The sequence below is a fragment of the Zeus faber genome, assembly GCF_960531495.2.
Source record: "Zeus faber genome assembly, chromosome: 4".
Lineage (NCBI taxonomy): Eukaryota > Metazoa > Chordata > Actinopteri > Zeiformes > Zeidae > Zeus > Zeus faber.
The window spans coordinates 19,425,290-19,447,327 of NC_137191.1; the positions used below are offsets into that span (position 1 = coordinate 19,425,290).

General features: G+C 43.0%; 1 protein-coding gene across 2 annotated transcripts in view; it reads right to left on the minus strand.

Annotated features, from left to right (window-relative positions):
- The window catches only part of npnta (nephronectin a), a 45,736-nt gene that overhangs the window by 10,675 nt on the left and 13,023 nt on the right, over positions 1–22,038 (minus strand). The window contains exons 3-9 of one of the 2 annotated variants that reach the window (XM_079999102.1): positions 18,670–18,762; positions 13,121–13,213; positions 10,427–10,546; positions 7,695–7,814; positions 4,159–4,293; positions 3,305–3,427; positions 1,762–2,259 (exon numbers count right to left, since the gene is read on the minus strand). In XM_079999102.1, the coding sequence (XP_079855228.1) occupies positions 1,762–2,259; positions 3,305–3,427; positions 4,159–4,293; positions 7,695–7,814; positions 10,427–10,546; positions 13,121–13,213; positions 18,670–18,762 (1,182 nt within the window). The remainder of the gene's footprint in view (positions 1–1,761; positions 2,260–3,304; positions 3,428–4,158; positions 4,294–7,694; positions 7,815–10,426; positions 10,547–13,120; positions 13,214–18,669; positions 18,763–22,038) is intronic. The other variant, XM_079999103.1, reaches the window with a different exon arrangement.

The following is a 22,038-nucleotide window of genomic DNA, read 5'->3' on the forward strand; positions in this document are numbered from 1 at the left end:
GCCTTCTGAGTGCCCTCTTGTATATACTCTAAATACTTGAAATCCCTTGACACAGAAAAGTGCACCCAAGTTGTGCCTTTAATTCGATACCATAATTATGTTGTCCTTCTTCGGTCGGATTAAGATGGATTTATTTTTTCAGCGCATAAAGCCATAAATGGCTGTGTTTTACTGCAGAACCGTGGAATGTGCTGGAAATTAAGGTCTTTGTTTGCGCCTTTCCAATTACGACAGCCAAAAGTGAGCATAAATATCATCTCATCGTCCCACTTTTCTGCTCGTCGTTTGCCGTTACTTTTTTCCCTGCTGTCTAAATGTGTTGGTTAAAACCTTCCTCCGCAATCACGGTTGTCAAATTCCACAAATAAATTCAAAATGAATGTAATATGCCTACGCCTATGAATGTATCGCTACGAGAAAATAAAACATGATGAAACAAATTATGCGTTCATATATCACGCTCAGCGTTTACCACCTCCCGACGGACAGAAATACCATTCACATAACATAAACAAATAAATTATTGAAGCCTATATAAGCAATCTGAGAGTCCGGTGAGTGAAATCCAATTTTAACATTGTATAGATTATGTGCGCAAATTTGTTTTCACACATCCGACAAAAACACAATCATGAATAAAGTATGTATATATACTGTGTGTATATATATATATATATATATATATATATATATATATCCCATAGAAGAGCTACTGTAGCACAAACTGTTAAAAAGTTAATGCTGCTATGATAGAAATGTGCCACACAGTGCATCACAGCTTGCTGCGTGTGGGGCTGTGTAGCTGCAGACCTGTCAGAGTGTCCATGCTGACCCCTGTCCACCACTGAAAGCACCTACAATGGACACGTGAGTGTCAGAACTGTACATGGAGCAATGGAAGAAGGTGGCCTGGTCTCATGAATCATGGTTTCTTCTACATCATGTGGATGGCCGGGGTTTGGGTCTGATCCGATGGAGCATCTGTGGGATGTGCTGGAACAACAAGCCTGATCCATGGGGACCACTTCGCAACTTCCAGGACTTAAAGAATCTGCTGCTAACATCTTGGTGCCAGATACCACAGGATATATATATATATATATATATGTATTTTTTTAATATATCTAATATAAATATAAAACAGTTTCTCTTATATATATATTGTACATAATATAATACTTAATTAAAAGTATAAATACAATAATTAAATACAGGAAATTCTATTATTATCTATATATTATATATAGACAATCTAATTATCCTTCTATGTTATGTGTATATATATATATATACATATATATGTGTGTGTGTGTATATATATATAGGTGTGTATGAGTGTGTGTGTATGTACATGTAGATAGATTTGACAATCGTAAATCCATTTTAGATAAAATAAAGTTGAAAAAGTTCAAGATAAATATATGATGGTAATAACATATGATAATCATGATGTGATATATTATCACACCAAATGCTCATTGCTAAGATCGATGGCTTTCCTATATCATTTAAGTTTTTTTTTTTAAATTATTGACAATGACACACTTAACAACTCGCCATAATGTAACTTGCTTAAATGCAATATATTGAGAATCTGTAAATTGATTTAGTTCCATTTATTCTGCTGAGACCTCCCAGGGGACATTGGAATTAAGATACATAATTCGAAAATAACATTTTAACAACGCAATAAATATTAGGAGTAGGAGAAATAAAAATCGAATAAATATTGATTTAATGAAGAAAAACTGTAATTCTTACTGTGCACGTCCCCTCTCTGCTTGGTCACGTCCTTCTGGATGGTGTTGTCCACGGTGACCTCAGCCTCTGGTTCCGGTCTGGTAGGCTCCACGTGGACGGTGCGTGGGGGAGGCGGGGGGGTGACTGGCAGCCATTTCGGGGGCACGTAGGGCTTGTAGGGCCTCCTGGTGGGCACCGGTAGCTTTCGGGTGGGGACCGCCGGCTTTCGGGTGGGGACCGCCGGCTTGCGGGCGGGGACCGCCGGCTTTCGGGTGGGGATTGCCGGCTTTCGTGTCGTTGTCGTCGTCGGGGTGTAGACTCTCTTTGGAGCCGGCGTGGTGATGGTGGTGGTTGCCGTGGTGACGGTGGTGGAAGGTACTCTGGGTTTGGCGGCGGAGAGTCTCTTGGCGGTGACCGGCGGACCCAGGGTGGTGGTGGTGGTCCTTCGGTGGTCCATATCTGGGATACGGTTGTGATGGTTCCCTGGTAGCGGGGGGTCAATGACCACTTTGGGAATGGCTGAAGGTGGTGATGAGAGAATAGAGACGGAGAACCACAATATGAGGCAGAGAATGGGTGAGCGACTAAAGTCTAGGGATATCAAAAATGGGATATAACTATGGATTACTACTACTATTACTACTATTACTTTTTTTTTCCAAGTCTTATTATCTCTTAGTGTGCTTAAGATGTTTATTTTTACTGAGTTTACTTTCATGGTAGTAGTGCTTGGTGGGAAACCTTGGGGAAGTGGGCACTCAACCTGTTCCTCAGTTCATCAGTTTTTAAGTCTCCCTCTCAATCAGCAATTCCTCTTGTGTTTGTAGCCTGGAGGTTAGAGTCTAAAGAGTGATCTCTCTCTCTCTCTCTCTCTCTCTCCCTCTCTCAGCAGCCGTGCCCTTTAAATCACCCTCCGCTCCGCCGTCGTCATCCAAGCCGAGCGACGCCGTCTCTTTTTTGCGATTGTTTCCTCCTCCTCCACAGCGTTCTTGGGTTCGAGGTTTGAGGAGGAATCTCACAGCGGCTCAGGGCTGACAGACGACAATGGCCGAAGGGAACGGGGTTTGAAATCCGCCGGTGCGATATAAGGTTACTTGGGGGGGACTTTGATATTCGATACACAAGTAGCGTTTTGGAGCGAGTCTGCTCCTAAAAAAAAAAAAAAAAAAAGCTGCTTCGTCTTCACACCCGGTGGACGGGGCTGAAGAACAACTCCAGCCCCCGTTGTCCCCATCGGCTCTGTTTGGCCCCCGTGATGAAGTAACAGCGGAAAATAACGATAATCATAAATAATAGCAGGGGACGGACGAGCTGTCAGTCAGCGGGAGGAGTGGTTGGTCGGCCCGAGGACAGACTGCCAGGAAGAGAATCATCTCACGTCTTAAAACATTAGAGCCCAGACACACGCGATAAGGACTGACGGACATTACAAAGAAAGGAATTTCAGCCCTGGTACACTCAACACAAAGAGCCAAAAGCGAGGGCCTCCTGTTCCCCCTTTGGAAAGGTTGGCTTATGGTATAGCGTGGTGGGCGTTGTTTTTAAAAAAAAAATTTAATCTTACGCTTGCAGTCGTGGCCCGTCCCCCAGTAGCCGCTTTTGCATTTACACTTGTACGACCCCGGCGTGTTGTAGCAGGTGGCGTAGCCGCCGCAGCGGCCCCGGCCCGAGGAGCACTCGTCCACATCTGAAAGACGATCAGATCACAAACAAGATCAGGATTCGGCTTACATCTGCCGTTTAAACGCACGTGGGAAGAAAATAAATCAGTGAGTGGCCAATTTGCTTTCCGTCCACTTTGAGGGAGAGAGGTGAAAGGGCGTGTCGTGGGTCAACTGAACTGGGTTTGCTTAAAGTACTTTTCTTTTGACACTTCGTTAGGATTCATCCCAATTAAGTACACCCTGTAAAGAAAAAGGTGGATATATGTTCCCCCATTGCTGCGGTTTGACAGTGGAGGAATCAATACTCACTTACATCTGAATAGCAAAATGAGTAATTATTCAAATTTCAAGTAGAAAGGTTAACAAGTCATCAAGTTAGAAGGTTAGCCGGCCATTATCGAAAAATAACCCCAGACAGGCTGCACGTTATCCTGCTTATTACACAACTACTTCATAAATAATATAATACATTGAGATGGAAAACTGATTTGAAATTATTTCATAACTAGTTAAAATTAAAAATGAACCTAACCTATTCAGAAATAACCAACTGCTTATTGCTGCTATCGACCAATCAGAATGGAGTACTCCACAGAGCCGCAATTAAGCAAAGTCTATGTCATAGCCGCAATGGTGGTATAGTGGTATTTGCGTTGCTCTCATACAGTGTAAAATGTGACACTGCTGTCAGAAAGAGATAAAACCCTTTCAACAAAATCTTGAATTTCTTCACGGCGAGACCTTCTTATCGTACCTATGCATTGGTATTTCCCGTTGATGTATTGCAGGTCGAAGCCCTCGTGGCATTTGCAGATGTAGCTGCCGAAGGTGTTGAAGCATTTCCTGAGGCGGGGACACACGGCCAGTCCTGCCGCACACTCGTCCACGTCTGAAAGAAGAAGCCGTGCTCATTGAGGGGCTGGGAAGGAAACACTCTCAATAAGGGTGTTCATCCTCATGTTAAGTTATGCTTTTTTTTTCATTTAAAAGTGCAGGAGAAGGTAATTTGATGGGATGCAAAACAAACACTTTCTCTCTAGAGCCTAAGACCTTGTTTCCGTCCTAAATTAATCTATATTAATTCATGACCAAAGCGGGATATGCTTTCTGTTGCAATTGGAGCAAGGCACAGCGACATGTTGCATTATTAAAGGACCTTTTATTCATTCCCCTGTTGATCACCTCTGGGGGAACATGGTTATTAATATTTAAAGACTACAAGCTGATGTAGTACTTTTTTCCTAAAACGTGGAATTTATGACTGGAGCCAGAAGTGCAAGTCGTGAAGTTTTTCTTTTTTTTCCAAATCTTTTTTTGTAATCTTTAAGGCACAGAGGCACTTCTACACTGAGTTTCATGCAATTATTATTATTATTATTATTATTATTATTATTATTATTATTATTAATAATAATAATAACAATAATAATAATTATCATCATCATCATCATCATCATCATCATAAAAAAACATTTTTGGTCCTAAAAACTGACCAGATACATATGATACATAAATACAAACACTATTATTTACATAATAACTTTTTTATCGGTGCAAAGAAAATAAGAGATTAAACTCAAAATGTGATTCAGAAACGACTTTAAATAAATCAAAGTTTAATCTTAGTGTTCCAACAAAGCAAGAAGAGTTTTATATTTGGGATTCAAAGGGGACAGACAAGGAGAGGTCAGTTCAACATGGGGCCTTCACGGGGAATGGTTTCTCTCTCTACATCTTCATCGCCAGGGAGCCTGTAGATCAGAGGACTTAAAACACAGACGCACACGGTTAAGAACACACGACTGTTTTCAGAGGGTACAGTGCGTGCTGTGCTGTCCATAGAACAGCAAACCTCCACCGGTCTGGGTCCAGGAGTTGGTGGGCGGAAAACCTGGAACTATATTGATCCAAAATGTTAATTTCGATGAATGAAGTTTTTATGATCTGAGACGGCCTCGTGTTTAAGAGAAAACATAATTCGAGACCAATAATTCAAGAGTAATAGTGATTGAAAATCATTCGCTGAGGAATGATCATGATCCTTCAAGGTCTAAATTGATGATCTATAATATTTTGCGATTTTTATTAAATTCCGCTTTTGCCTTTTTATTCTGACTATTCGATTGAGTCTTGAGTGTTTTAATGTCATTAACTAATGTAAAGCACTTTGAATTGCATGTTGTGTATGAAAGGTGCGATAGAAATATAGGTTATTATTATGATTATGATGATGATTATTATTATTATGATTATTATGGACCCCCACACCCACACTCACCCATCCTCGGCTAAGTGGGGCCACCGTCATCCATAACCGGGACAGGACAGTGCTTGGGACAGCCCTGTATTTAAGCCTGACAGGGGTTAAACGCCTCAATTTGTAGCCGCGGCACCATGTGGGGAGTCGTACGACATTGCGAGGCGGAGGGAGATGGCGGAAGGGGAGGTTGTCGGCTGTGGTGGAGCTACTGGGTTGAAGCCGGCAGCGAGCTACATTTTAATGAAAGCTAATTAAGCAGGGACGGATGCAGAAGGCCCGGGCACAACACAATAATTATCGGCTTGGGGAAAGCAAAAGGAGGGTGTAATCACCACCTCGGTGCCAACAACGCTGGAGCTGCTCCACCGCCCGGGTGCTCCGGTAAGGGGAAAACAATGAAACTTTATTCATTTTTTAATTTAATCTTTCCTTTGCTATTTTTTGCGATCTAATTTCTCTCTTTCTCTCTATTTGCATTTGTGAACAAAGAAAATAAACACATAAATATATTTTTATCTTTGATCTTTTGCCTTCCAAGAGTTGCCCCAACTGCTTAATAGTCAGACTGGGCAATATATCATACAGTATTTAAGGCATGTGATGTACATGGGATGTTTTTAAGACTATGTTAGGGAAAATAAATGAACAATACATGTTATTAGAGCATTGTATTTTGTATTTGTACGTTGTATTTGAATATTGGAATAACATCACATGCTGAATTCAAAAGATTTAATCTGTGGATTTGTTAAACCTCAAACTAATTGGTTAAATGGAATTCAGTTTACTTTTCTGACATGGGCACACGGTTTGATTTTCACCTGCCGTTGTGCCATCCCCGAAATACCATTATCCTGAGAAGAATAAGAAAAATATTTCTTATGTGTAATATTTTCGAAATATTGCCTCAGTGCTATTAGGGTGTGCTTATATTCAAGATCTTCAATATTTATCTAACATTAAATACTTATTGGGATAAACTTTAAAAACCCAAATTAAGGAGTGTACTTCAGACTTAAACTTCTGAATGCTCTTCTTAAGGGGTTAGGGGGTTATACTTCAACAACCTTGCAAAAATAATCCACAAGGGTATGTTACTTCTGGTTACCATAGCAACAGAGTTAAAGACATCAAACTTGCTTTGTATAACACAGTTTTTTTCCACCAAAATTAGCATGTAAATTTCCCACTGGACAAAAAACCCACTAAAACCCACTGACAACTGGCTTTTGTCTTTAAAGGGAAAGGTTACACCTGACAATCATTCCCGGGACAAACGACTCTGCAGTAAAGACTTATTAAAGAGTAAAATATGTTTTTTGGCTCCAGCTCCGTTCGGCAGTGATGGAAACATGACACCCAGACACCCCTATTTTAAGCAGATTTTCCCGTGTTTAAAAAACCTGCATATACGTGCTAATTTTAGTGGAAAACCCTTTGAACACTCGCTAAACATGGGCGATTGACTCCTTTCCCATTGCCAGTAGACGAAAATGGTGTTTCTGGTGTGTCACCTTCAACAGTACAAACATGTTGCTTCCGTCACAGCCGATCAGAGCCGGGGCCGATAAACACCTGTGAATACTGAAGAGTCATTCGTCCCGAGAATGAATGCCGGGTGTAACCTTTCCCACTAAAGACAAAAGCCAGATTTGAGTGGGTTTTTTTGTCCATTAGGAAAGGGGTATTAACTGATTACATAAAAACTATAACCACCTAAAATGACACCAAATAACATCACATCACTGCAGGGGGAGATGTTTCAAAAAGAAGCCTTCAATATTTTATAAGGACATTACTAAGTTGAGTGCAACTGCAGCTGAAGGTTTTTCATTTCAAATTGTACCCAAAATATCTGTCGAGACCTATTGAAATCGAAAGAAATGAAACTTATACTGAAGGTATAAATTGATGAAAGTGATGAATATCTTTCCCCCGAAGTGATTTTACGCATCTCCCCTTAAGGATGTGTACTGAAAACTCACAGCCAAAGCCCACAGGAGAAGTTTTATGGCGCAAAAGGAACGTACCCACGCAGGTTCTTCCATCGGGCGCCAGCTGCAGCCCTGGGGACGGACACTGGCACCGAACCTCGCCCTTCAACACCTCACAGCCGTACTGGCAGTTCGCCATGCCACACGTACGGGAATCTGGTGGTGGGCACAAAAACAGAACACATTGCTTTATAATAAGGTTTTAATAGTCAATTTTAGCGTTAATCAATTATTAAAGGTTAGGTTCGCCAGGCCTCATTAAAATGTTGGTTTCCCTGTTCATTTGACACATCTCTATACCCAGGATATTTTAAAGTCATTTCAACAATTAAAACATTAATTCAACCCTCAAAGATGGAAGATTGCGGTTTAAAACTTTTTCACTGTAGTGGAAAAGTTATTTATTATCTTGTTTCTGATCCATCTATTGTGAGTTGGTTAACAAAGGTGCCTCTTCTTATGACTCATTGAAGCGGTTTAGTGAGGAACACATTGGGGATTTGATGAGAGGGAATGGACTTCTATTTGTGGTAAGATTTATCCTCAGTGAACCTCCGGAGCTTCATTTAGAATTCTTCCACAGAACATATCACAACTGCCTTCGTCTTCTTGGAATGGTCCCCAATTCCTCAAAATTGTGTTCCTGAGGAAATAGGTACTGTTATGCATGTCTTCTGGCAATGTCACCGAATTCAATCATTCTTGGATAAGGTCTATTTTCACATTCAGAGAATATTTGGAAGGGGATATGACCTCACACCTAGGTTATATTTACTGTATCATGATAACAATGTTGTTCTTGACTCTGACTCTGCTCGCCTGTTGGACACAAAAAGTGAAGTACCTGCTGACTCAGGCTCCAACCTTTCTACCCTTAGGGAAACTCATACAATCTCCACAAAAAGATTGAGACATTTTGGAATATGTGGTCTCTTCTGTGGTTTTATGTTGAAAACCTTGATAATTGAAATGAAATCCAGGAAGAACTGATTGAGCGTATAATGTTGTTCCACTGTCTAATGTGCCCTTATTCTTGTGCTTTGTGATGAAAAGAAGGGCGTATATGTATTGTATCGCTATATACTGTATGCCCCACCAACCCCCCCCCTTATTTATTTCCCTCTTTAATCCACTTTTTGTCATTTATTTTGTAGGTTAGTTTGTCCCTATTGATTTATTTTGCTGTACCACCTCTTTAAATATAAAAAAACAATACATCTATAATATAAAAAAAAGCTGACTCCCATCATTTATAACAGCACAACCTCACCGACAACCACAACCACAACCACTCTGCTGCAATCAGAAACAGGGAACTCACGTTATAATCCTACGTGTGGTTGTATATCTTTAGAAATATCATCACCTATTCAAAATTATATATACAGTATATAGCGTTGGTGACAGCAGGCTGGCCAACAGGAAGCGGCGCACTATGTTAGCGCGGATGCAGCCACAAAGAGAAGATTTGTGTAAGTACAAAAGACGCAATAAAGCTCCAGAATATCTGCTAAAACATACGGTTTGTCACCAGTACGTTTTTTGGTGTAACATATAAATACTGTCTGACAATATTGTGGGCTTCTCATTCCAGGCTCTGTCCCGTTGGGCTTCATTTAGGCACAGCGAGAAGCTGCGGCAGAGCGGTAAAGTTTCTCGGTGGTAAAGCGCTCTGAGAGGTTGTTATAAATGAGGGGAGATAAAGCAACAGAGGAGGAACCGAGACCTGGGTCGAAAAACAGCCAACCCTCCTGTTCTTTAAACAAGGCCCAAATTCATTACTCCAGGATTGTGCCCTCCTTCTCTAATGACGTTTTGGCCTGAGCAGCTCCACCTTCACCCGTCTCCCTTCTTTCTCCCTTTACCTCTCTCTCTCTCTCTCTCTCTCTCTCTCTCTCTCTCTCTCTCTCTCTCTTCCATCAAAGCGCTGATTGCTGGGGTTGAGTCACACTGGGCGGCTGGAGTGCCCCGAAGGAATGGATTTTGTTTGGCCTCTCTCAATGACTTTGGGCCATAAAAAATAAATTAAAAGTGGGATTTTTAGCTGCCGCTGCTACTTCAGCTGCCGCGGGTGTCGTGAAGTGTTGTTTGATGAGTGAGGCGGACCGAGCTGATTAAATGCTACAGTGATCTATTGATCCAAGTGGGATAAGAGGGAAGAGGAACAGCATGCTGTTGAACACTCTAGAACACCATCCTCAGGCAACAAAACCCTGCTGAGAGTTTTTTCTGTTACTCAAACTAAAAAGGTTTTATTTTCCCTGACAAAATAAGACTGAATAATTCAAATGAGGTATTTTAAAGCCATGGCATATTCAAGTAGGGTAGATAATGGTGAAATACGTAGTTTTCGGGTAAAAGAGGAAAAAGTAAATGAATTTCGATGCTGCAGGGCCATTGCGATTCCTCACGGCATCCGATAAAGAACCACAAGTTTTCTATTATTTTTAGTCCTCTTAAGGTTCGTCACAGAGGGCTGCTGAGAACATGCAACTTTTAAGCTCAGATGGGTCCAAATGGGACTTTAGTCAAAACGTTGTCAAGAGTGCGGGGAGTTGGATCATTTGAATTGCCTTTGGACGGCCTCAAAGGAGATACATTTACGTTTAAGTTTGAAAAGCTTTTGTTGTAGCACAACCCAGGCTTTAAAGTAGGCGAGATTAAGGGAGGGAAAAAAAAGACATAATATCCAGAGAAGGGTGAGGAAATAATATTGAAATCACCCCCCACCAGCATATTTCCACACCAATAGATAGCAGTACACTTACTTCCACAGGTTCCGTCAGGCATCAGCATGTAGCCGTTGAGGCAGTAGCACTTGAAGCTCCCGTACGTGTTCATGCACCTGTGTTTGCAGGGCCTCGGCTTCAGCCCACACTCGTTCAGGTCTGCACGCAAAGAGTGGGAGAGAGAAAGAAAAACATCATTGGAATGAAAGGCCAGGAAAAGGGTGAAGAGGATTGATAGAAGTCTTGGGCTCCCAGACAGACAGCCCGGGGGTAGGGGGAGGGATTAGTCAAAGGGGGAAAGGGGTCGAGGGGGTCAATCGCGTCAAACCCTTCCCCGTCCGTTTGTGTTTTTGGTTTCAGGTGTGTTGGGGGAGGGAGGGGAGGCAGGATGGGACGGTCCTGAAGGAGGCGAAGGGGGTAAGGGAAGGTCTTGAAGGGGAACCATGTTCCGACTTGCCCAGCACTTCCTCCAGGATGATTTAATGGGGGGGACGGTGTTAACTGCCACCCTGTCAATTATTACATTCATGGGATGACACACCGTTTTTTTGTGGCTCCAACTCTCTGACTGAGATTTACATATAGTATCATTTAAATCATTAAAATGACATTTTTACGTGCCAATTGAAAGTTTGTAGAGATGTCTGGAAGATGATTAATGCTCATATTTATGCACATAAGTAGATCATACCCACAATAGCCCATTAATATGATATCAACTTGATTGCTGAATTACAAAAATAAGCAACTCGGCGTGCCGGAGAAAACACCATTCTTGTAATAATTTATTTAGTGCCACTTCTCACTTTCAGAATAATTGAATAAATCTAGACAGTACAGTTGGCCTCTGCAATATTTTATTACACTGCAATCAGTTTATAATTTGCCTTTGAATAGAGAGACATTGTCTCATCTGGCGGGATGCATTAAGTATAACTCAATGGAGGATCCATACGGCTATTAGATGATTGTCATTTAAAAGCAATTAAAACGTAAGAATGTCAGACGATTTAAAGGATTATACTGTATGAATATATTAGATAGATATCTGGCTGACATGAACTCAGGGTCCTAATTTTAACAATGCTGTTCTTCACCTTCTCTAAGGTGAGCAAGGTAAAATTTTATGCCTGAACAAAAAGGTTGACTGAAATGTTATCACTAAGATGACAGTTCAAGAATTTACTTGAAAATTAGCTTCTTTTTGCTATATTTCAATAGTATGATATTCTTCTCCGTTGGCCTTAGCGGTGCTGAAATGGAAGAAAAAAAATAACAAACAGGAAGACTCCGTCCATTGGTACAGCGCAACGGAGAGAAACTGGTCTCCACTCGCCCGCCACACTGAAAAACATCTTAAACATGTAAATGAGGGATTATTGAAACAGTCACATTGTCAGAGGACGAAGAACTCCACGAGCATCAGCAACATGCCAAAACAACGCAACGCACAGCCAGGGCCTCTTCACTTGCAAAAAAGACTGAAAGAAGATTGAAAGAGACATTGACTGGAAGGGGTACAGGAAGTCAGATCTGACCTTCATTCGATAACATGACATCGCCACAGTACTCCCAGAGCCGGTACCGTGGTCCTTCTGGGTGGTTTACTGTAGATCCACTACAATAAATGACATGTTTTAAGTGAGGGATGATGGGAGGGATTTACTGGATGGACTCTAGGTATGTTATGTTACATTCCTGAAGCACCTCAATCACTGAGCGAGAGAGAGATTAGCCGGGAGGCAGGGATGGGGTGTGGAAGAAAGGCTGTTTTTCTCTGGGATATGCTGGTTCGAGGAAGGAGAAGACAACATTGCTCATAATGCTAGGCATTGTTCTAGAGCTGCTTCCGTGTCAATGTTTTGATTTAAAAAAAAAATCAAGAAAGCGAGAGGAGAATACCAAGAAAAATAGAAGGAGTGATGAGGATAGAGGCAACATGGCTCCTTCATGCTGCCCTGATGAAAGGCCATTAAGAAAGGGAGGGCATAAGATGGAGCAAAGGGGTTTGGGGGGTAGGATGGCATGGACTGTGAAGGTGCCCAAGGCATGACATGCTGTACATTCACATCTCATTCCTACTGCCAAACCTATCCTGTGCTGCCATAGGAAAAATATGTCAATAAACATAAGGGTGAGGGGGGAAAATGCAGGAGGACGTTCGTCCTTTGTCCGTCATGCATGTGATTTGCCGAGACAGGAGAAAGACGTAGAAGGGGTAGAAAGGGTAGCAAGAGATAGTAAGTCTCAAAGGGGTAGAATGAGATAGAAAGGTTAGAATGGGTAGAAAGGGTGGAAGGGGTAGAACGGGATAGAAAGGGTAGAAGGCGTAGAAAGGGCAAGTAAGCGCTAGAAAGGGTAGAAGAAGTAGAAGGTGTAGAAATTACAGCAAGGAGTTGAAAGGTTAGAACAGCGCAGAAAGCACAGAAGGGGAAGAAAGGGATTCAAATGGTGGAATTGGTAGAAAAGGTAGAAGGATAGAACAGGATAGAAAGGGTAGAAAGAGATTGGAATATGGGAGGATGGGGTAGGAAGGGTTAGAAAGGGTAGAAGGGGAAGAAAGAGTAGAAGGGGCACAAAGGGTTGAAGGGGTAGAACGGTAGAAAGGGCAGTGGCGGTAGAAAGGCTAGAAATGGATAGATGGGTAGAAGGGGTGGAACAGGACAGAATGTGTATAAAGGGATAGAAAGGGTAGACACGGGACGGAGCTGCATCGCAATGAATCACTCTCACCCTCCATTGCAACCCCAGTTGGCAGACGGTCCCTGGGGAGTAAGAGTGGGAGGTGGCTTTCCCACATGGGGGGGACGTGGTAGTCCAGCTCCTCTTCGTGGGAGGAAAGGGACCGGGGGGAGGGGTTGGGGGACAAGTGGTTTAGTCGGGACACAAGTGAAAGAAGGTTGGACAAAGTGAGAGAGAATGGAGAGGGGAGAGAGGGAGAGAGAATATTATCAGACTATGAGAAAAGAAGAAGCAGCGAGCGCTGTATTGGAATACCTCTGACCACGCGGCATTCCTGGAGTGTGGGGAAGAATATAATGCAGCAAAGAGGATTACAGCGGTGGGAGTCAGGCATGAGCTGAGTATCCCCCAAAAAGGGCATCCAGGGGGGGGGGCACAGTCGTCTGCCTCGCTCTTCTTCTCCTCCTGTTTCCACCCTTCTTTGGTATTCTTGCCAGGGGGTTGATGGAACAGTATTTAAGTGTTTATACAGTAAGTGAACACTCATGTACAGCAGCTCGCCACAGGGTCTTGTGTTGAAACTCAACCTCAAACCTTGAATAAGGTTGCCCTAGACCGGCGCAAAGGTTTAGCTCAGTGTGATGAGCTGATGCACAGCGAGCGCTGCACCATGGGTTTCAATCTGGACTTCACACGTCCAACCGAAAATCTTGTCGTTAGACACAAGATTGGAGTCTTAAGGTTATTGAGTCGTGTGATCCAGGTGAGCAGAGCGTCCGCCTGCAGATGGACACGTTTGTGACGTCATCCTTAACAGGAACCCTCAAGATAAATGAATAGGTCGATTATTGAAGAGCTTATAAATGTGTTTATAGCTCACATACCTATCCTGTTCACCACTTTCTTTCTTCCAAAGACCAATTCCACCAGTGAGGACTCGTACAGAACGCGCACCTCGTGAATATTCATATCTTGCCCAGAAAAAATAAATACGCTACCGGCTCGTCAGGACTTTCTCTTCTCCTTTTTCTTAGCGGCTAAATAAACTCATTTATTCTTGAATATGTGACTCGTTAAAACACTTTACTTGCTACGTGTCGCGTGGGAGTGGTGTCATGTAAGCAGCCATGCCTGTCTTGGGACTAGTTAATTGGGCCCAGGATCAGGGGTGGCTGTGCACCTGTTGCTCATCAGAACAATCAATGAGCACGGGTTAAATCACCCATCCCGACACACACAGGAGAGGAGCTTTAGTCATGACATGGTTCCATCTGCTCTTGACATGTAACATCTTCTCAATAAACCAGTTCGTCCTTCACCATCCTTGCCTGTGTCTCTGTGTCGGGGAGCCTGGGAAAAGCCCCTTGGTTCCCCTGCCACACGACGTTATTTTCTTGCCGTGATTAAAAAAAAACGATGTCTGGAAAAGACTTCTTGTATTCCTTTTCCCCACCAAAACCACACAGTGGTGCCTACTTACATAGGGCTATTATTTGGGTTTGTAATATTCTATTTTACCCAAAGTTGGAAATTGATATTCAGCAATCTCTGAAACCTCACGGTTTTGTCAGGAACAGCATTGCATGTTATAGGCAATTTTTGGTCAATAGACAGCTGCTCCCAACAAAATCTCAATGCCCATTTACTCAAAAGATTAAATAAAAAAGGCACCCTGGACATCAAGGGGCAAAGGGGCAGGTGCTCGGGCAGACTCAGCCGCCCCCCCCCCCATGCCGGTGAGTGAATTATCAGCGTGGATTCTGATAATCCCCCGCTTAAATTCTCTGAAACGCACGACTAAACAGAAGTTTCCAGCCCGAGAAGCCGGATCAACGCTCGACAGCAAACTTGTCAGCGAGAAGAAATCCAAGCTCCCGCCCTCTCCCTCCATCGCCATGCAAACTTTTCTCTCTGGCAGCTTGCTAACAGCACCTATTGTTAATTGACAAGCAGACAATACCGGGCTTCAAATGCTTCAAGTATTTCTCTCTTGAAAGACGTGGAAATCCACACTGGTCCGACGGCATTCTTGTCTTGGAACCCGCGTCGGAGACGGTTTCAACAGACTCCAGATCCAGGCCGCCAATAATACAGATCTATTGATCGAGGAAGACTGTCTGTCTGTAAACAAGATGTTAGAATAGATTTTGTGTACCAGGTATGGGTATCGGTGTCATACAGCATCACATTTATGTCAACAGAAATGTATCAAACAAAAAACAGTAAAACACTAGAATATCCCAAAAAATCGCAGTGAATTTCTTCCTTCACTGCATATCTTTAGAACAGAACTGTCATAGCGTGTTGTCATGTCATTACCGTCCTTTTGTGGGCCTGACTGATTTATTGGACTAAATTAAAAAGAGCCATTAAAATGTCCTTCATGGAGACAACCATATAAAAGAAAAATCAACATGCACATCACCGTTTTAATAACTCACAAGTGATTAAAAGCAACATCCAAAGTGGACAGCGAACAACTAAAAAAACAAATCCAAAAGTAAGTGTGTAACCCCAAACCTCAATCAAATCCATCAGAAACTTCGAAGGGAAGGAAAAGCACAATGTTGTTAATTATAGAGGGTAAGGACGGACCTTTCCAAGACACACAAATATCCTGAAAATAGCTTGAGAAGGGAGGAGGCGTAAGGCTCCCTGCATGACGTGTTATCAGATAATATTTGGAGAGGACGGTGTATGAAAACGTGGGACAAGCGAGCAGTGTTTCAGGAGGTGAATGACGACAACGTGCAGCTGTATTTTTACTGACGGATGATGCATCTTTAACAGTAAACTGGGGCTAATTCGATCCACCTGCACCAAATAAACACTGAATTTGCAGCACGACGTGACTGTCAAAATCGCTCCAAACAGATTAGTGCCATGATGAATTTATGTGTTAAAGTGAGTAAAGTGAGAAAAGTCATCCACTACCCTCCACACATCTACGTAAAAACAGGTTTAAGTTGAGAGGGTGTGGTTTTTTTTCGGGGGGGGGGTAAATGGAAAGGGATGAGGCATGCCAGAAAATAAATATCGGCTTTGGCCATAACTGTCATTTGAAAATGAGTATTCTGATGGCTGTTCAAGTAAAATAATCATAATAAACGTGATTTATAATCACCTATCAGGAAACTGAAGGACCCCAAAAGCAACACAACAATGCGCCGCAACGTGTGGCTTTCCATTCTCAATGTGTGTTTTGGTCGTTCAGTCTAGCTCCGGCTGTGACCGCTGGCCTCCCTCGTTTGTTTTCCTGAATAAAGTTGCTGTTTGAGGCGTTTAACCCGCGTGTTAATCAGAGAGCTGCCTTCAGGGTCGCTCAGCTCCTCAGCTCCCGTTTAGCACTGAGGAATGCCTCCCTCCGGATACTCCCTGTGCGTGCGTGTGTGTGTGTGTGTGTGTGTGTGTGTGCGTGCGTGTGCGTGTGCATGCGCGTGTGTGCGCGCGCGCGTGTGTATGCGTGTTTGAGTGTGTTTGTGTATCCTTTGTGTGAGTGCCTGCGTTTGCAATGTCCTGCTGCAGTCATGCAGAGGTAATTCAGGGAAATTTCATTGAGCCATTTTGCAAAGACACTTATATTGTTCACTTTAATCAGCAAGTTCGAGACCAGCCAAACAATAATGAATGTGATGCAAGAATTAAAATGTGATACGTGAACTGTTGTCTGAACAATCAGCTACAAAGAACTGTAAGGGCCCAAAAATCAGGTTGATTATGTAACAAAGGGAGTACTGGCACCCCAAATGCACAGGATATTAAAATTCTGTCCAAAAAAATAACCGGCTTCCTAACATCCTGTGGACCTATAACAATATTTTAAGAGGCGGTCACCCATTTGGATCATAATATGATTTGGTTGACGTTTTAATTTCAGGTGAAATTAGCGTGGGTCTAAATTGGCTCCCCCTAGGGGCAGGGCTACAGAAATGCCCGCCCCACCTCCCCCTCGACGAGTCAATCCATAACCAGGTAAACTAATCGTTAACCAAGAGTGCGTTCAAATGCAGGAACCCAAACTCGTGTCCGGCTAAATCTGTTTCCTTGGCGCGTGCCTGTGGAAATAAGCTGCTGAAGATAATCACAACGCAAACGGGGTGGAAAGGGCAAAATCCCTCCCCTCATACCCAGCCCCGAAAGAGTCATCTCTGGAAAGGGTCCAAAGCTTGTTTCACAAATGGGCGTTCAATGAATACATCAAAGTGCAGTTTGATGTCGAAACCTTTTGAAATGTCATGGCATCATATTCCTCAGATAGCTTTTGTTGGACGCGATTCCCTTTATTCTCTTTCCATTTATTTGCTACAGATTAAGACAAATTCGGGGGCCGTCTGGCCAGGCAGATGGGAGCCTCCTATCGCCCCAAACTCATCCGGGATGAGTCATATGGAACATTCCGGAAAGAATTTTCAACTCCCTCTCGTCTTGTTCTTTAATTACACGCTATCCCATTCCCCGTCTGAGGGCGTGAACTCCACGACAATTTCCAGGACGCTTGGACCCGTGTCAAATCAGCACTAATTCAAAAGGTTCCTTCCTAACATGTCTCGAGCCTTTGGGCGAGGATATACACTAACACACACACACACACACACACACACACACACACACACACGCACGCACGCACACACACACACACACACACACACACACACACACACACACGCACACACAGATGAAAACACACACACAACTCCGGTGGAATTGGCTGGGTTGGGCCAGAGATAGATGTCTCAGGTCAGTAATGGAGATGTTATCGTCCGAGGAGGGGATGCGCCCCCGGCATCATTGGACATGTTCTCCTCCGTCATTTCCACTCGGGCTGCATCAGCTCTTTCTATTTGCCGTTGTAATCACGCCTTTTTCCTGCTCTACAGCATCAGTCTAGCCGACGCTACACTGGCATTTGCTGCATTTATACATTTGCGGAAACACACGTATTCTTTTGGTTTCCTCTGCTAACAACAAAAACAATATTTTCTGTTGTTGCAAAGCAGCATTCCTTTGGGCGGCCGTGTCACTTCAGATCTTTTTCAAAGGAAAATTCAGGTTAAGGAGAATCGGTAAGATTATTTTGTTCAAAAATACCATATTTGGGTTGAGCCTATGTTGTTGGAGTGAGCACTTTGGATATGGTGAACATTCCGAAGAAACGAACGAGACTCAGATGAAGAAATAACCCCCACCACCTCAGGTGAACAGGAAAACAACAAAAAATAAAAATCAGTGGATCAGAGGAAAACCAAAGTGAACCTCTTGGAGCAAAGACGAGGATAAACCCGGATGTTGGGGGGGGGGGGGGGGGGGGAATGGAATGAGTTTGATCCGCCCAACACAGACGGTTTTTCGTATTTCTACTTTAAGGTACAAAATGGTCCGCCCGGCCGCCCCCTCCTGCTCTGCTGCGCCGCGATCCAATCAAAGTTGCAGTTGCAGCACAGCAGCAGCAGCTGGGCCTCCTTGGGCGCAACCTCGACAATTTTTAAAGAATATATTAATCAATAATACGACGAGAGTCAGTGACGTGGGCAAAAATGCAAAAGTTAAAAGTCAATAAGAGTGTTTGGTTCGCTTCCCTACCCAGCAGGTCAAACGGTTACCTTGGTTGCAGGTCTTTCCGGTGAAGCCCGGGTGGCACTTGCACTTGTTGGGTCCGACACAGTCTCCCTGCTTGCAGCCGGGCTGGCACAGCGCTGTGGGGGGGTCCAAGAGGAAGAGGAAGATAAATAAAGTATTCCAGCAAAACAGCACCACAAAGGACTCCTATTATGTCCTTTCTTTCTGTCTGTAGGCTGTCCGTTTACTATCCGTTTTTGAAATAAGAAGACGAAGCATGCTTTCCTGGGGGTTAATTTAGCACTCCTTAATATATACTAATATGAACATATTTATGCTATATATTAGGGCTGGGAGATTTTGACAAAATTCAAAAAACCACAATATATTTAGCCGAATACTTTGATATCGCTGATTTCACGATATTTTGGGCATACTAGGGATGCTTTCATAAGATATTTTTACACAATATACATTTGAGAGATGGCCATTATTCATTTTGACATTATCATTTAGATAATTAGAATATTTGTATATACTGTGTATCGCTATATAAATATTATAGCAATATGTGGACCAATACTGAAATCCATCAATATAAATATTAGAGCAATTTGTGGACCAATATTGAAATCCATGGTGGAGGCGTGCCAACATTTGTGCATTGTTTGAAGTTTGGTTTGTCTTTTTTTCATTTGCGATTCAGTAAACCCCTGCAGATTCCCCCACAGTGTGTGTGTGTGTGTGTGTGTGTGTGTGTGTGTGTGTGTGTCTGTGCGTTCTGTGTGAGCAAGCGCGGGGCTCATCCTGCTTTATCTCACCGCTCTGGCTGTTAAGTACGTCTGATACACGGGACCTCAGCCAAGTGTTGCTAATTTTCATTAAAAGCTTCATTAATTCTGTCATAATACAGGGCAATCAGAAGGCTTAATTATCCCAATGCTGAATGATGCGGGAAAAGAGCAGCATGAGCGCGTGTGTGTGTGTGTGTGTGTGTGTGTGTGTGTGTGTGTGTGTGTGTGTGTGTGTGTGTGTGTGTGTGTGTCCACTTCAGCGAGACAGAGAGAAAAGAAGGAAAGAAACGCAGACTGAAAAGGGAGAGGAGGTACAGTAAAGGAAGCCGCTTGAGAAACGCAAATTCAACATTGGACAGGGTTTTCTGTGGGTGTGTGGTTTTTTTTTTTGTTTTTTTTTTTTCAAAATTGCGGGTGCGTTTCTTTTGTTGTCTTGCCGCCAAATCATTATGTGGATCAAGTTGCATTTTGGGAGGGGGGAGACTTTGGGGGTAAATTATCACATAAAAAAAAAAACTAAAAAAAAAAACACCTAAAAAGCATCTCAGGTTTTTCTTTTTGTAATTCTTGCAATAAAGTGAGACGATTCAAAGGAAAGGGTAAAATGTTGTAAGTGTTTTATTTCTGGCTGCCACAACCTCATGCAGTTGGTAGACATAGAGAGTATGATATTATATTATATTAACATAATTCAGCAGGCTTTTCATGGCGCTTTGTTGCAGGGACGCCGCACAGTTACACAGCGCCTGAACAACTGCTGCTTCTCATGTTCCAGTGACATTGTAACATGTTCAGTTCAAAGGACAAAGGTATTAGAATGAATCCCTTCCAAAACGGATAAGATACCATCTCCAGACTCATTCCACTTTATTAGATTGTGGAATCTCAAAGAAAGAAAGCTGTGTTAGCCCCGTGCCATACGAGCCGGGGTATTAACGTGGAAACGTCAAAGTTCACACTTACACCAAAGACTGAAAAAGACGAAAAAATAAAAATAAATAATAAAAAAAAATCCCTCTGAATTTGTCTGTGGAAGTGAGACACACTTTTCCCGGCCGCTCTCCGTCGATTAGGCCTCAGGACGGTCAGAGGGTTTGATAGACGCGATAAGAGGCACGTATCCCCCCGGGCCCCTGCCGCTGGTGGACGGAATGGAATGGAATGGAAATGGGGATATTTTTAGGGCGAACCCCGGCAGAGAGATCGGGGGAATGGCCGCTGCTCATTAGCCACATCAAACAACATGAAGTACTATAAAAAGGCCGTACCAACTGGAGGGCCAAACATAGCTGGTGTGGCCGCCGTTCCACGAATGCCATGCGAACACGCCTTCCGATGACACGTTTCCACACTGGTTTACATCAGGCATTCCACTGGCCACCAGAGAGGCCTGGTCCAGGGATGCTGATACCCCTGGGTCACATCATTTCTTGTTTTTAGTGATGAGCTAATCGCCATTAAATAAGAGCGATTTAAAAATGTCTAAAGATCAATCTCCTAAATATAGACTGTATATGTAAGGGATAATGAGCAGCCAGTGGGTCATTATGGCAAAATAACCCCCAAAGAGAAGAGGGGTCTTGGATCACTCTGAAAGGGGCTTTGCGATAATGACTGGCTGACTGCACATTGATTTTTTTTATTGATTTTTAATGATTTCATAACCACTATATCTAGTTTAAGAGTTTCCACTGAGAACAATAGTCCACAACATATAAAACAATTTGTCGTACAGTAAATAAAAATAGTGTCCCACATACTGTAAGACGAACATCTTTTCTGTTATAAATGTAAAATTGGACACATCCGCAGTCTTCCGTTGTGTCTATGAATCATCACCACCAGCTAGTGTTATGCTCGGCAGTGCAAAATGAGGGTCGTGAAGTGGTTGCCCCTGTCATCATCAAGGGACAGCGGCCATTATTCATAAACAATTGAGGGCTGATTTTGCCTGGTTCCAGCCCCTGAACGGCCAGCCCCGACAACTTTAAAGGAAAATTCAGGGGCTAGTTGTGAAAACCTCGGAATCTGTTGCAGAAGCCGTTTTGAAAAAAACTACCGGCTCTAAAATCGAAAAATTTTCTGCACTGAAAGCATTTCTTCAAGGGGGGAGATCACGGTCCTCCCGACGGGAAACGTTTAATCTACTGTATCAGTTGGTCCCGCTGGTACTGGGGGAAATGGGTCAAGGGAAGCGACTACTACTAATCACAGTATCCTCCTTGGTCGCCTTGATGGAGGACCAAATCAAAGAGGCTGCTCCTCTCGGAGTAACAGTGATGCAACTTCAAATAAACAGTGACAACATTCTGAAAGGAGGCTCTGAAAACGGCTCAGACGGAAGAAACTCCAGACTGAATTATGAAGTGAAACAAAATAGAAATGCAGCGCTGACTGCTCCTCTTGACCAATGGGAATGGAGTAGTCCACAGAGCCATGTAATAAATATATACTGTATATACCATGTTTCCTCAAAATATAAACCGGTAGTCAAATAAAAACCTGGCCTCTTATAAATGTCGGGGACGTGGTCTAGACGAACAAATACACGCCTGCCTCAAATACAGACGGGGGAAAAACTGATCGGAGCTGCAGAGCAGTGTGGAGCTCCGCTCCCGA